The sequence below is a fragment of the Vidua macroura genome, chromosome 1 (assembly GCF_024509145.1).
Source record: "Vidua macroura isolate BioBank_ID:100142 chromosome 1, ASM2450914v1, whole genome shotgun sequence".
Lineage (NCBI taxonomy): Eukaryota > Metazoa > Chordata > Aves > Passeriformes > Viduidae > Vidua > Vidua macroura.
The window spans coordinates 1,118,087-1,132,768 of NC_071571.1; the positions used below are offsets into that span (position 1 = coordinate 1,118,087).

Here is a 14,682-nt window from a genome sequence, read left to right on the forward strand (position 1 = left end):
TCTGCAATGGGAAATCTGGGATGGAGTCTGTGAAGAAACCCGTGTGAGTGTGGTGTGTGGTGTGGGATCAAACAGGGACCCATCGGCTCACAGGAGCCCATCTCAGCTCGGGTAACGCTCATCTGTGACTCCACAGTGGCTCCTGGATGGGCAGACAGGGAAATTTCATTAACAGCCACACATCCAGCAAGTGGAATCTTATATATGCAGCCAGAATAATGGTCTGGACATTCACATTCCAGCTGGTTCTCGTCAACAATTAATAAAAATTTTTAATAGACACGGGAGCACACTATCTAGTACTAACATAGCAGCATGCTGGTGTAGGACCCGGAGGGTAAAGAGTTAAAATCCCTGGAGCAAATCCCCCTGTGCTAAACTGCTCAGGTTAATTTATGGCTCCTGGGTGAGAAGCAGGAATCTGCCAACCTTAACCCCAAAAGAATTCCAGAGGCTACAGCCACTGACTCCACGCAGCACCTGCACTCCTTGGTTTAAAATTAAAGCAGCACAATGGCAAATTCCTGCCGTGGCAGGAATGGGAATTTCTGCAGCTGCAGCTGAGTTGGCCCCAGTGAGAGCTGTGAGTCCCAACACCGTGCAGGCAGTGCCCCGGGGTGTAGCATCCCGGGCACCAAGGAGTTAAAGTGCCGCTGTGTCCCAAACCTGGGTAACAAGGGACAAACTGGAATAAGGTGTGGCTGCGGAGGGGGACCCTCTGACATTTTCAGCCCCTCTGATTTTTCCAGTTGTGGGCTTGTCTTCCTCCTTTTCTTCCTTAACTCTTTCTGCAGTTGCTCAGTTTGCACTGACAGCAATAATTCAGCTCTTTTCCTCCCTTTCATTTCCTCTCTGGGGTCTTATTTCTCTCTACCATGCTTTTTCCTATCTAAATTCTCAAATAATTCTCTTTCCCTGTGTTCTGCTGAAGCAAGTAGAGTCCCAGGCTGGTCATTTTTCAGGCCCAGGTTTATCACTTTGGATTCTGTAGAAGGCCAGGAGATAAAGGGGTGTGTCTCAGCTGTGGAGCCAGCCAAGGGCTGTTGTGTGACACACAGAATGGGGAACAACGGGATGTGGCTGGAAAAGGGGGGCACACGGAGCAGGGACAGCTCTTTTTTGGGACAAACAACCTTGTTCTGGCTCCTGGAGATAAGCACAGGGCATGGAGTGTCCAACAAAGGCTGATCAATCAGGGGGGATCAAAACCACCAGAGACCCCCTGACCCATTTCTAAGAGGATCCAGAGGGATGGACTGTGCCTGCTGACTTGTTTGCATCAAAAGTGAAAAAAAGTAGCCCCAGGGTATGGGAAACTTGGCTGTAAAAGGGTGATCCAGGGCACCTCTGGGATCCTGGACACAGCTGGATAGAAGCCAGAGCTAGGACTGGTGATGTCCTTCCCTTTGTCTCTCTGATCTCCCTCTCTCTTCCCTCTTTTCTTGAACCTTTTTTATTTCTCTTCCTACCAGAAGATAAGGGCAAAAATACCAATTCCCATGCTGAGAGTGGAATTTGCTACTAAAAACTCTGTGAGCTTTTTTGGACCCTTCTGACACCTGCCATTCCTTTTTGACCATGGGCATCTACAAACCTTGGGAGCTTCTTTCCTCTTGGGAAAGAGGAGGCTGGGAGGAGGCCAGGGAGGAGGCTGGAGGAGCAGAGCTGCCCTACCTCCACGCGGCCTCCTCTCCAGCAGATCCTGTTATCAGTGTTTGGGACACAGCAGCTCATTAACTCTGTGTTTCCCAGGTTTCTGGAGCATCTCCACGTTCTGCTTTCACAGGATTTGGAGAACTGAACAAACACAGAAGACCATGAACAATGTGGGAAAAGAAATGCAACACAACTTTAAGGCTATGCAGAATTAAAACCATATTCCGGGCTCCTTGGCCATTTTATAGCTCCCAGGAAGGATCTCACCCTTCAGGAATTCTCCCTTGGGGTTCAGAAGTGAGGAGCCCCAGGATTTAACAGTGGGAACAGGCTGCCTCCCAGGCTCTGCAGCCTTCTTTCTGTTTGCCACAGAAGAAAGAGGCTTCCTCCTACAGCCACAGGGGCAACACTTCCTTTCCCAAAGCACTTCACCCAGGTGTGTGTTTCCTGACACCCTTACACTCCTTTAGTGGACAATTAATACCTTTAACTCGCTTGTTCCCAGCCCATTCTAAGGACTCCGGACTCCTGGAATAACAATTTGGATAATTTCTCTCTATTCAGACAACCCTTCTTTGTAACACACATCACAAATTGTTCCGTGTACACGTGGTTTCTCTCCCACAGGGGCTCACAGCCAGCAGTACCTCCAAACTCCACCTCCTCAAATCCACAGGCACTGGTGAATGTTGTCTAACGTGGAAAATAACCCCCAGCCACCTCTTTTTTCCTGGGAGAGGCTCGGGATGGCTGCACCACAGCTTCCTCCTGCCATCAGGGTCTGGCACAGAGCTGGGGGTGCTGCCCTGGCCCAGCGAACAGCCACCAAGGGGGTGTGGGGGATGTCCTATATGGAATGCATCACGGAGCCCCTGATGTTCCTGCAGGGCCAGCTGACCAGCGGCACGTGGGTGTCCTGCATGTGACCTTCCTGATGCTTCAGCAGGCTCCTCTTGAGCACAAATCTTTTGCTGCAGAGAGGACACTGGAATAGCCTCTCTCCCGTGTGCCGGCGCTGGTGGTTCAGGAGGTAATCCTTCCTCCTGTAGGTTTTGTCACACTTGGAGCACTTGTAGGGCCTCTCTCCTGTGTGACTCGTCTGGTGCCTAACGAGCCACGAATGGCAAACAAAGTTTTTCCCACAGTCGCTGCAAATGTAGGATTTGCCCCGGCCCTGGCTCTGCTGCTGGGCAGGGCTGCCCCGGGCCAGGGGCGGCTCCCAGCAGGGGCTGGATCCCGATGTGTCCGTGGGGAAGCTCTCCTCGTTTTCAGCAGCTTCCTCTGTGCCCAGGCTGTCCTGGTCACGGGGCCTGCCTGTGCCTAGGGGAGTCTCTCCATACTCAGAGTGGGGCCCTGGCCCCTCACAGGAGGTGGGAGCAGCTCCAGGACCCATTCCCGTCTCTCCCGGGCCCATTCCCACCTCTCCTGGGTGTGGCTGCAGCAGAGGGAACAGCCTCTCATAGGTGGGGCCTGGAAACATCTCCCCTTCTCCCTGCAGTGCCTGAGGCTGGTCCTGCTGTGGGCAGTTCCTCTCACACTTGTACACACAGGGCCTCTTTTCCAGGCTCCTTTCCTGAGCGCTAAAGAAATCGTACTGAGCGTCACCCCCAAGGCTGTTCCCACTCCCCATGGTGGCTGTTTCCATCATTTCTGAATTCCACTGACTGTCCCATGTCACTCCATGGCTGGGATCTTTGGGAAACGACTCTCCCGGCCTTCCTGGTACCTCTAAGTCACAGGTCTTGCTCTCCATGCAATCTGCTGGATGGTCCCTCTTCACATTTTCATCTGAAGCAGAGAATTCAGAGATTTTTAATTCATGAGTCCCCTTAGGATTGTCCCTCCCAGCCCAAAGCCAAATCTTTAATACTGAGGGAGGAACAAAGTACCAGCATCCACTGAAACAAAATTTCCAGGAAAATAGAAGGACTTTTTTCAATAGTATTTTTTTAAATCTACAAAAACAAACAAACAAACAAACAAACAAAAAAAAAAACCTGCTGCAGTCTCAGATTCAGCCTCTCACTCAGATAACAGAGCAGACACTGTCCCACCTCAGTGCTCCCAGCTGCTCTCCAGACACTCTCCTGAGCATCTCCAGGAGCAGAGTCCAAGCAGGGCCCCGAGCTAGCCCAGCAAATCACAGAACTATGGGATCTCCTGAGCTGGGAGACACCCACAAGGATGGAGTCCAACCCCTGGCCCTGCAAGGACATCCCAACAATCCCACCCTGTGCCTGAGAGTATTGTCTAAATGCTCCCTGAGCTCTGGCAGCCTTGGGGTCGTGCCCATTCCCTGGGGAAACTGTCTGGTGCCCAACCGACCCCTGGGGAAGAACTCTTTCCTGATATCCAAGCTAAACCTCCCCTCCTGAGCTTATCAGAAGCACCCTCTGCTCCCAGGAATTCCTGCTGTCTAACGAGCACTTGTTTTTTAATGAACAGCCTCAGAACCGATTTTTCTTGCCTGAATAACAACCCAAGTGGAGTAACATTTTTGTTATGGAGCTTTCAAAGAAAGTCACTGACTTGAATTGCAGCCAGGATGGAAAATCACTGATTAAAGCCCACTCTCTTGAGACCCTATAAACTGTGGTCCAAAGTGAGACCCACTGAGCTCCCAATTCCCAGAAAACAAAGGAATGTGTGTCCCAAACACTGATAACTGGATGGCCATGGAGCCATGAGAAAGAACACGATTTGGTTGGAGAAGGGGTGCCATATGGAGATAAGGCAGCAATTTCTGGGACAGACATGCACAACACAGAGCAAAGGCAGGAATGAGGTCAAGAAGTGGGAATGGATTACAGGGAGGGGATCAAGACCACCAAAAATCCCCAAAGCCTCCAAACCATTTCCAGAAAGGTCTGAAAGAACTGACAGCATGGGAAATGAGAAATTTGTCTTCAGGGCAGGGAATCCTGGCCATAAAAAGGACTGAGGGTGCCCTCCATCCCCTCATCCACATCGCTGATAGAGACATCAAACACAATGGCCCCAGTATGTCCCCAACCTTGGGGACACCACTGGTGACTGGCCACCAGCTGATGTCACTCCCTTGCCCAGCACTTTGTGGGCCCAGCCAGGTTTTTATTGAAATAAAAGCAGCACAAAGTCAATACATACAGCTCTGGGCTTGCCTCAACACAAGCCCAAGCCAGTGCCTCTGACAGCTTTTGGCTGGCTCAAGAGGGAAAGAGACTCTTCAGCTGACAGAACCCAAAATTTTTGTGACCAAATATTAAGCAGCAGACTGAGGTTTGTCCCAGTTCTCTCATGGTTAACAACGTAAGGTTGTGACATTTCATACAGTATTAAAAAAATACTCTAAACTGGATTTACTGTCCCCAAAATCCCAGCTGAAATCCATTACTGACCTGTACTTGGATCTGCAGAGATTTCCTCTTTCTCCAAGTCCTGTGGTGCAGAGCAGGGTGGCTCCTCCTCTTGTTTAATCCACGATGAAACATCCCTTGCATAAGTCTGAAATCCTGTTCGTTGGGGAGAATTTACACAACTGAGAAACACCAGGGGGAAGCCACAAAGCCTGGATAATTTGGGAATGCACAACGGTAACAAAGCAGCAGGGAAGGCACAACAGGAAGAGCCATTAAGGGGTAACTCCCGCAGGGGAGTTTTTGGCAGATCCTCACCTGTGGCAGGATCTCTCTGGAGGTCCTCACCCTCTGTGCCTGGCAGCTCCCTGGCATCCACCTCGCTGCCTTTCCCGGTCTGACCGGATGCCTCAGGCTTGTAAAATCCTTGCTCTGCTAAGGGAGGAAGTCCAGGAGAAGTGTATCATCTGCCTAAACTCAGGATTTCACAAGGCTGAAAACCTGCTCTGCTCTGGGCTTTGTTTGGAGGTTGTTACCCCAAGCCAAGCTCCCCTAAACTCAGGATTTCACAAGGCTGAAAACCTGCTCTGCTCTGGGCTTTGTTTGGAGGTTGTTACCCCAAGCCAAGCTCCCCTAAGCCCAGTTTCTTAAGGAAACCTTTGTAAAGGTCTAAAAGTCCCAGCTGGATACAAACACAGGAAGCCAAGTGCAGTTCTAGTGGAGCCAACAGGCAGCACCACTACCTTTGTAAAGAGCGAGGAAAATCTGCAAAGCAGAGCAGCTCATTTTTAAAACAAAGAGGTTCCAAGTGAGCCGGCAAAGAACAGGGCCCTGGGCTCTGCAGCCTTTCAGAGGAGTCTGTGTGCTTCTTACCCAGGAAAACCCCAGAAGGGAAGGGAGGAGGGAAAAGGCAACCTGAAGGGATTTAGGGAGGTGGTTCTTGGATAAGAACCACCTGTGCAGCTACAAACTCCAAAATGTCCGTGAGAAGGGAAAGGGGCAACACCAGGCCTTGCCTGTCGGATCTGCTGGCAAGTCTGCTCAGAACTTCTTAAAGATTTGAAATACATGAGCAGAGGTGGAGAATTTAAGCACACAACCTGGAATTGAATCCCTCTGATTCATTTTCCCTCTGAGGTATGCAGTTAGTCACCTGGGCAGGGCTCTCCAGGAGCTTCTGCAGCCTCCTCCTCCCGATCTGCAGCACACAACTCTTCCTCTTGCTTAATCTGGATTATGCTGTCTTCTGTTAACAGGAACCAGTGTTATTTTAACACCACACAAAATTAATTCCAATTGTCAGCCCAGCCCAGGCAGATCTGCTCTGTTCTAGCTCACATTCCAGAGAAAACCTCGCTCCAGGTCCAGTTCCTGCTGACCAAGGCCTCTTGAACAGACCTGAAATGTTGGTTACAAAACCCTCAGCAGACGTTTGAGCCTGAGAAATGCACAAATTTTTCATGCAAGTGAAAACACGTTCTCCATGGCCCCAGGAGAGGCCAGAGCCACTTGAATTCTTGTCCTTGAGTTCTGTTTCTCTCTTGGTGCTGCCAGAGTTCTGTTGTTTCTTTTCAATCCCTCTCAGTCACATACCACTTCTCACCCATCAGAGAAACATTCATGTGAACAGAGTTCTTAGAGAAATACACTCAAGTAATAAAATTTACAGAGAAAAGTAAAGTCTGTAGAGTAAATAAAGAAAAGCAGATGGGCCAGTGCTCTGCACCTTTACAGTGCAGACCTGGCAGAGGGGACTGGTGGATTTTCGAGGAGAGGGAAAAGAAAGGTGTGATGGAACATCCTGGAAAGGCTGGTGGGGATAGAATGCCTGACAGAAGCAGTTGGAAGACCAAACTCAGCACAGCAAGGGCCTTGGAGAGATGCTGGTCACAGAATTGTGGAATTGTTGAGGTTGGGAAAACCCTTTAAGGCCACTGAGTCCAACCATTCCCCCAGCCCTGCCAAGGCCACCAGTGACCATGTCCCCAAGTGCCCCATCCACAGGGATTTTAAATCCCTCCAGCAGTGGGGACTCCACCACTGCCCTGAGCAGCTGTGCTAGGGCTGGACAGACATTTTGGGGAAAGAATTTTCCCGATATCCAATGAAACCTCCCCTGGCCCAGTCTGAGGCCGTTCCCTCTCCTCCTGTCCCTGTTCCCTGGAGCAGAGCCTGACCCCCTCAGCTGTCCCCTCCTGTCAGGAGCTGTGCAGAGCCACAAGGTCCCCCCTGAGCCCCCTTTTCTCCAGGCCAAAACACCACCCACAGCCCAGATGTCCCCAAATCCTGGCAGGTGCTCTGTGTCCCACTTCCCTCTCCCACCACTGGCCCTGAGACCACTCACCGGAGCCGGTCTCTGCAGGATTCCCTCTCACATCCCGGTCCTGGCAGCTCCGGGGCCCCGGCCGGTTCCCGCCCTCCACCGGGGCCTGGGCCTTGTGTCCAGCGGCGTCCGGCCCTGCGGGGAATGGCAGGTGAGGGGCGGCCGGGGGGCACCATGGGGCTTCTTTGCCACCCACCGTGACCCCGGCCACCCGTACTGCATCCTGGCCACACGCGCTCCTGCACCTTGTCCACAGCACGCCGTGAGGGAACAGGGTACCCCTCAGAGCCATGAGGGATTGGGAGTTCCACCCAGAGCCATGAGGGAACAGGATCCCCCCTCAGAGCCATGAGGGATTGGGAGTTCCACCCAGAGCCATGAGGGATTGGGAGTTCCACCCAGAGCCATGAGGGAACAGGATCCCCCTCAGAGCTGTGAGGGATCAGAGTCCACCCAGAGCCATGAGGGATTGGGAGTTCCACCCAGAGCCATGAGGGAATAGGATCCCCCTCAGAGCTGTGAGGGATCGGGGTTGGCCCAGAGCCATGAGGGGAGAGGATCCCCCTAAGAGCTGTGAGGGATCAGGGTCCACACAGAGCCATGAGGGAACAGGATCCCCCTCAGAGCCATGAGGGATTGGGAGTTCCACCCAGAGCCGTGAGGGAACAGGATCCCCCTCAGAGCTGTGAAGGATCGGGGTCCACCCAGAGCCATGAGGGATTGGGGGTTCCACCCAGAGCCATGAGGGAAGAGGATCCCCCCTCAGAGCCATGAGGGATTGGGGTCCACCCAGAGCCGTGACGGAACAGGATCCTCAGAGCTGTGAGGGATTGGGGTCCACCTGGAGCCATGAGGGAATAGGATCCCCCTCAGAGCTGTGAGGGATCGGGGTTCCACCCAGAGCCATGATGGAACAAGGTCCTCAGAGCCATGAGGGATCAGGGATCCTTTCAGAGCCATGAGAAAACAGGATCCCCCCGTCAGAACAATGGTAGATTTGGGTTCAGCCCAGAGCCATGAGGCAACAGGATCCTCAGAGCTGTGAGAGATTGGGGTTCCACCCAGAGCCATGACAGAACAAGGTCCTCAGAGCCATGAGGGATCAGGGATCCTTTCAGAGCCATGAGGGGTCAGGGTTCACCCAGAGCCATGAGAGAACAGGATCCCCCCCTCAGAACAATCGTAGATTTGGGTTCAGCCCAGAGCCATGAGGCAACAGGATCCTTAGAGCTGTGAGGAACTGGGGTCCACCTGGAGCCATGAGGCAACAGGGTCCTCAGAGCTGCGAGGGATTGGGGTCCACCTGGAGCCATGAGGGTCCTCAGAGCCATGAGGGGTCAGGGTTCACCCAGAGCCATGAAGGAAACAGGATCCTCTCTGATCCATGAGGGACAATTCCCTCAGAGCAGTGAGGGATCGGGGTTCCACCCAGAGCCATGACGGAACAAGGTCCTCAGAGCCATGAGGGATCAGGGATTCCTTCAGAGCCATGAGGGATCAGGGATTCTTTCAGAGCCAGGAGGGTTCAGGGGCCCACTTAGAGCTGTGAGGGATCAGGGTCCCATCCAAGCTGTGACAGGCTTGGGGATCCTCTCAGAGCCGTGAGGGAACAGGGTCCCCTCACAGCACTGAAGGATCAGGATCCTCTCAGAACTGTGAGGGACTGGAGTCCCCTCAGAGCTGTGAGGGATCAAGGATCCTCTCAGAGCCATGAGAGTTTGTGGTTCCTATCCATTTAGGTGGGATACTGGGAAAATTCCTTCCTGGAAAGGGCTGTCCAGCCCTGGCACAGCTGCCCAGGCCAGTGGTGGAATCCCCATCCCTGAAGGGATTGAAAAGACGTGTGGATGTGGCAGCTGGGGACATGGGTTAATGGTGCCTTGGCAGTGCTGGGAAATGGTTGGACTTGATAGTCAGAAGCCTTTCCCAACTTCAACAATTCCACAATTCTGTGATTCCTGCAAGCATCACTCTGCCTGTGCTCAGGGACAATCTCAATTCTTCCTCTCAGTCCTGAGGAAGCAGTGCCTTTCTGTGTCACTTCACATTTTGTTTTGAATTCAGGATTCTATTTTGCAATTCAAACAACACAAATCCCAAAATAGCTTGGAGATTTGCTACAAATACATGTATTTGTCTCTGAAATTCAGAAGAGCTGGGCTGGAACAGAGAAACTGTGACTGACTGTAATATACTGCGTCACCTCTGATATCAAAGGCATCTTCAAAAAGTTATGAAACACAGAACATGTAAAATACAGAAACAGCCCAAAAAAACCCTCAGGTTGGTTGTAGAATAACCCAGCAGTGCTGCTGAGATGATCCCAAACAGAACTCAGGATATTCTGGTCACAAGGGAATCGCAAATGTCCCTCCACTGCTTCACGAGGCCACAGTTTCCCCTCATTATCCCGGAATACATCCTGTTCTTATGGAATTCTGGAATGGTTTGGGTGGGACCTTGAAGCTCATCCAGCACCACTCCCTGCCCTGGGCAGGGACACCTCCCACTATGCCAGGCTGCTCCAAACCCTGTCCAACTTTTCCTTGAACACTTCCAGGGATCCAGGGGCAGCCACAGCTTCTCTGGGCACCCTGTGCCAGGGCCTACCCACCCTCAGCCAGGAATTCCTTCCCAATAAGGAATTCCTGTCCCACCTAAGACAGCTCTCTGCCAGCAGGAAGCCTCTGCCTCAGTATTATCCTGCAATTTAGGGCACTAAGGATATTTTAAAAAATGAAGCTATAAAATGTTTTAATCCAAGTTCTAACTGGGCCAAAACACAGAGTGTATTTTTCCCTCTTTCTGTACTAAAGCAGCAAATCTACCAAAATTTTAAGGAGAGTTCTAAACTCATTTGTTCCTGAGTGAGATCTGACCAAGCAGATTGTGACTGGAAGTTGGTTTCTGTCTCCAATGATTAAATCCACAGGAGATGAAATGCTGCAGGAACCCCAACAGTTCCATTGTCATGACACCATCGAGTCAAGAGGTTTGATGTCTCCATGACATTTTGAAGCAAGATGAACTGTTGATTTCATGCATTTCCTCGTGAGGGAAAAACTCCGTTCAAATCATCTGACAGTCCACAGAACCCATGGATTCTTGGATAAGAGCAAGCTAAAAATACTCTTCACAACTGAGCATTTTGACTGAAACCTCAAATTTTATGCTGAACCAGAAAGCATAAACTTTTCCATGGGAAACTGATTTCCGTGTGACCTAAACAATAATGAGGTCATTATTATTTAGGTGATTTGATTTGTTAATTCTGTTTATTTTCAAGTTCTCTCCACCCTCCATATTTGGGTCTAAATTTCTCTGTAAATTGCAATATTCTACCACTCCTGTGACAGCACTCACGGGGACTCTGGAGGGCAAAAACCCCTCTGAACTTGTGTTCCAGAACAAACAGCTGCTGTCAAAACACAAGTGAAACGCACCAAGAAATAAAAAACCCTCAAAAGAAACCACAAACTAAACATTTTTTCTCTTCCTGGACTCATCCCATCATGACCACAACACTGAAAATATTTTGCTGGCTGCAGGATTGACGTGATCTGGGTGAGAATTGTATTGTGAGCTTATTTACACCCTATTTTTAGACATTTTTACACTTCAGGCCTGTTTGGATCTTGGATACACACATGGAGAACCATTCTCCTGCTCAGGTTCCACCCAGTATTGAAAAAAACAATTAAAAACAATTGAACATTATGGGCTTTTTTTGATTTGAGGTCAACTTCTGTCTCTCCATCCATAAGGTACAATACTACAAACTACCATTTACAGCAGGTAAAATTATTTGAAAAATAAAAAAGATTGAAAGAAAGCATTTAGAACTTCACGGCCTGAATGTTATTTTTATTAAAAATCGAGAATTTACTGCTGCATATTTAACCAGCATTTTTCAAATAGACAGAAACAAGTTCCCTCTCCTGAATTGTTCTCAACTTAATGATTCCTCGTATTCTGAGGGATTCATTCCAGGTATGCCAGAATCCTCACCTGCAGTGCCTCATCCTCCCAGCACTTTCACCTTCCCAAAAACAAAACTCTCCCCAGGCTTCCTGCCCACTCCTCACCTCAGCATGGCTCCTGGTCTCTCCCCACTGCCTCCCCTCAGCCCCCACATCTCAGCACGCTGTCCCACAGCAGGAATGTCAGGGATTCCCGCATCCCCAGCAGTGCGGGATGCTGTGGGATCGCTCGGAACTCACCCACACCAAGCTCAGAGAACTCCACGCCCTCCATGGCTCCCTGCTCCTTTGCATACGGCTCTTCCTCCTCTTCCTGCTTCACGGTGACAGCAAAGCTTGGCTCTGGAATGCTGCAGTCTGCTGAGGAAAAGAGGAAACTCCTTTGCTGGTTATCACAGCCCCACTGGACTGCTCCCTTGCTACCCCAGAAGTTTGTGCCCACCCACCCATGCTGTTGCCACACACAGCCTCTCCAGCACCGTCCATTCCTGCTCCTGGGAGCTCTGCTCTGCCCTGCAGGGAAGTGGTTCCCCCTGTTCCCCCCAGTTCCAGAGGGTTCTCCACACCCTCGAGCCCAGGCCCTTCCACAACACTCACCATGGCCAGGTGCAGCCAGCCCTGCTCTTCCCTCCTGGTTTTCCTGCGCTTCTCTGCTGTCCCAGCTGCTCACATTGAGTTCAAACAGCAGAGCCTCTGCCAATGTCAGAAATCATGGAATCAGATCACAGAATCCCAGGAGGGCTTGGGTTAATCTTGTTCCGCCCCCTGCCATGGACACGGACACCTTCCCCTATCCCAGACTGCTCCAAGCCTTGTCCAACCTGGCCCTGGACACTTCCAGGGATCCAGGGGCAACCACAGGGCAATCTGTGCCAGGGCCTCACCATCCTCACAGCCAAAAATGTCTTCTTCAATTGTAATCCTAAAAATCAAACCTGTTTACATTTTTTGACCACTCTCTGTTACTCCCCCTGAAGCTGCTCCTTTTGAGATCCAAGAAGTTCCCTCTGTGCAAACCAGGACCATCACCTTGTGCCAGCCTCTGTCTGGTGACAGCACCACACGACGCTCACCCTCAGGATTAAAGCTTTAATTCATCCCTGGCCTGCACCTGGTTCTGCTGGGATCTCTCCAGGAGCTGCCTCCTCCTCACTGCAGGGCGCTTCTCCTCCCTGGAGCCGGGACAGGAGGGCAGGTTCGGAGATGACATCGTCTGACAAGGAACAGAGAAAGGAATGAATGTTTCTGTGCTGCATGCACAGGGAGGAACACACCCAGCTGCGCTCCCCAAACCAGCTCCAGCAGCTACAACAACATGGCTGGGCAGCACGGAGAGTCCTCAAACACAGGCAGCGGTCTCACTGTGTTCCCACAAATCTGCTTCCCACGACTGGGAAGGATTCCCTAACCAGAAAGTGTTGATAACTGACCCAAGAGCAGCACTCACCCAGCTGGACCAGGGCGTCTCTCTTCCCTGTCAGCACCTTTCCATACAGCTCCCTCTGCCACTCCTCCAGGTTCTCCCACTCCTGAGTGGAAAAGCCGGTGGCATCGTTTTCCAACGCCACAGCCGGGGCCTGCAATCCCAAAAGTGACACTCAGCACCGCTCCTGGAACACAGAGAATCCTACTCCCTACTTATCCCTGCTAGCAGGTGTCAGGGAAAGAAAATTCCTGTCTTGGGGCAAAGAAAATTCCTGTCTTGGGGCATCCTCTGGACACTGAGAGTAACAGTTTGGATCTTTGCTAAACTTTGGGAGATGAACTGTGTATTCCACAATATTCTTACTTCCCCCTGGAGCTTGATCCCAATGGGGACCTCAGAGTGGGGAAGAACTTCCCGCTGTTGGTAAAAACGTGACAGCCCATCCTTTTGTGGGGAAAACCAGCTGAATATAACAATACGCAGGAGCAATCACTTCCTGCTTCGTGCCTTGGCATGACAGGCGGCAGAAGAAATCTTGGCAGAGACCGTGGAATGATTTCCATGGCGGAAGGCTGCCGGGAGAGGTGAGGAGCAGAGGAACCTCTGCGCTGTCCTTGTCCCCCCACCGGCCCCTTAAAGACCCATCCCTTACCTTGGGGACCTCCATCCCGGGGGGCAGCCTGAGGATCCAGAGATTCCTGTTCTTCAGCAGGTTCTCCATGTTCTCCAGGCGCCGCTGGAGCCGCCCGTACTCCTGGATGAGGGTGCCCAGCGCCGCGCACTTGCTCTCCAGCTGGTTCCCGAACTCCCCGACCATTTTCTCGCAGTCCAGGTGCTTCTTCTCGCTGTTGCCGGCGCGGTGCTCCAGGCTGAAGAGGCGGGACGCGTGTGCGGCCACGCTGCGCTCCAGCGCCTGCACGGCCGCCACCACCGTCCACAGCGAGATGGTGCTGCCGCCCGCCAGCTCCATCCCCGCACCGGGAGAGACGGAGCGCAGGGACGGGCTGCGGCACCGGGGCTGGCGAAGGGCGACACAGCCGGGGCAGCAGAGCCTCGCTCCGGCCGCCGCACACCGGCGCGGGGCCGGCCCGCTCCTCGCCGTGCCGCCCGCACCGGAGCTGGAGCTCTCCGCTCGGACCGGCCCTTGCCCGCCGCCGCTCCTGCCCTGCCTCGCCGCCGCCTTTCCTTGCCGCCAAGAAGCGCCGCTTCCTCTTCCTCCTCCGCTTCCGCCGCCGCCACAGCGGCCCCCGCCGGCCGGCAGCCCCCGCCGTGATTGACAGCTGTCAGTCACCGGGAAGGGGCTGATGCTGATCGGAGTGGCAGGAAAATCCCCCCGGGGTTCCACCGCAGCGGCGCTTCCCCGCAGGATACAGAATCCCAGAATTCCTGAATGGAAGGGACCACAGGGGTGGTGGCTCCAGCTGGGCCATCCCAGAGCACAGGGCTCAGGATTACATCCTGACAGTTCTGGAATATCCCCAGGGAGGAGACCCCACAGCCTCTCTGGGCTCTGCTCAGGGCTGGGCACTGCCCAGGGCAGAAGTTCTGCCTCCTGTGCCGGGGGAATTCCTGGGATCAGTCCCTGCCAGTGGCTCTGGTGCCATCGTTGGGCCCTGGAGCACAGCCTGGCTCTGCTCTGCCCCTCCCTGCACCCAGGGACACCCAGGGATGGACAGAGACACCCAGGGACACAGGGAAACCCAGGGACACAGGGACATTCAGGGACACTCAGGGACACTCAGGGACACTCAGGGACACCCAGGGCTGAGGCCCCTCTCACTGGGGCTCCTCTCCAGGCTGAGCAACCCCAACTCCTTCAGCCTTTCCTGGGCACCGAGATGCTCCAGGCCCTTGCTCAGCTCCAGGAGCTCCTGTCCCTGCTGTGCTGAGGATCCAGAGCTGGACACAGCACACCCCAGAGGTGCCTCCAGGGCTGGGCACAGGGGCAGGATCACCCCCGAC

At 52.8% G+C, this 14,682-nt stretch overlaps 1 protein-coding gene across 5 annotated transcripts; it reads right to left on the bottom strand.

Annotated features, from left to right (window-relative positions):
- Positions 1-1,827: 1,827 nt before the first annotated feature.
- On the bottom strand, positions 1,828-14,254 carry LOC128803907 (zinc finger protein 282-like). 5 transcript variants are annotated; one of them, XM_053971263.1, is made up of 10 exons: positions 13,373-14,254; positions 12,742-12,871; positions 12,406-12,507; positions 11,892-11,987; positions 11,535-11,651; positions 7,336-7,449; positions 6,145-6,237; positions 5,310-5,426; positions 5,034-5,147; positions 1,828-3,444 (listed from the first exon to the last, which is right to left on the bottom strand). In XM_053971263.1, exons 1-10 carry the CDS (start codon positions 13,688-13,690, stop codon positions 2,504-2,506), a joined length of 2,142 nt encoding a protein of 713 aa, XP_053827238.1. In that variant the 5' UTR covers positions 13,691-14,254; the 3' UTR covers positions 1,828-2,503. The 5 variants fall into 5 exon arrangements, with proteins under 5 accessions (XP_053827238.1, XP_053827248.1, XP_053827230.1 ...); XM_053971273.1 differs by having other exon boundaries at positions 6,145-6,234; positions 11,535-11,654; XM_053971255.1 differs by having other exon boundaries at positions 5,310-5,423; positions 11,535-11,654.
- Positions 14,255-14,682: the final 428 nt, after the last annotated feature.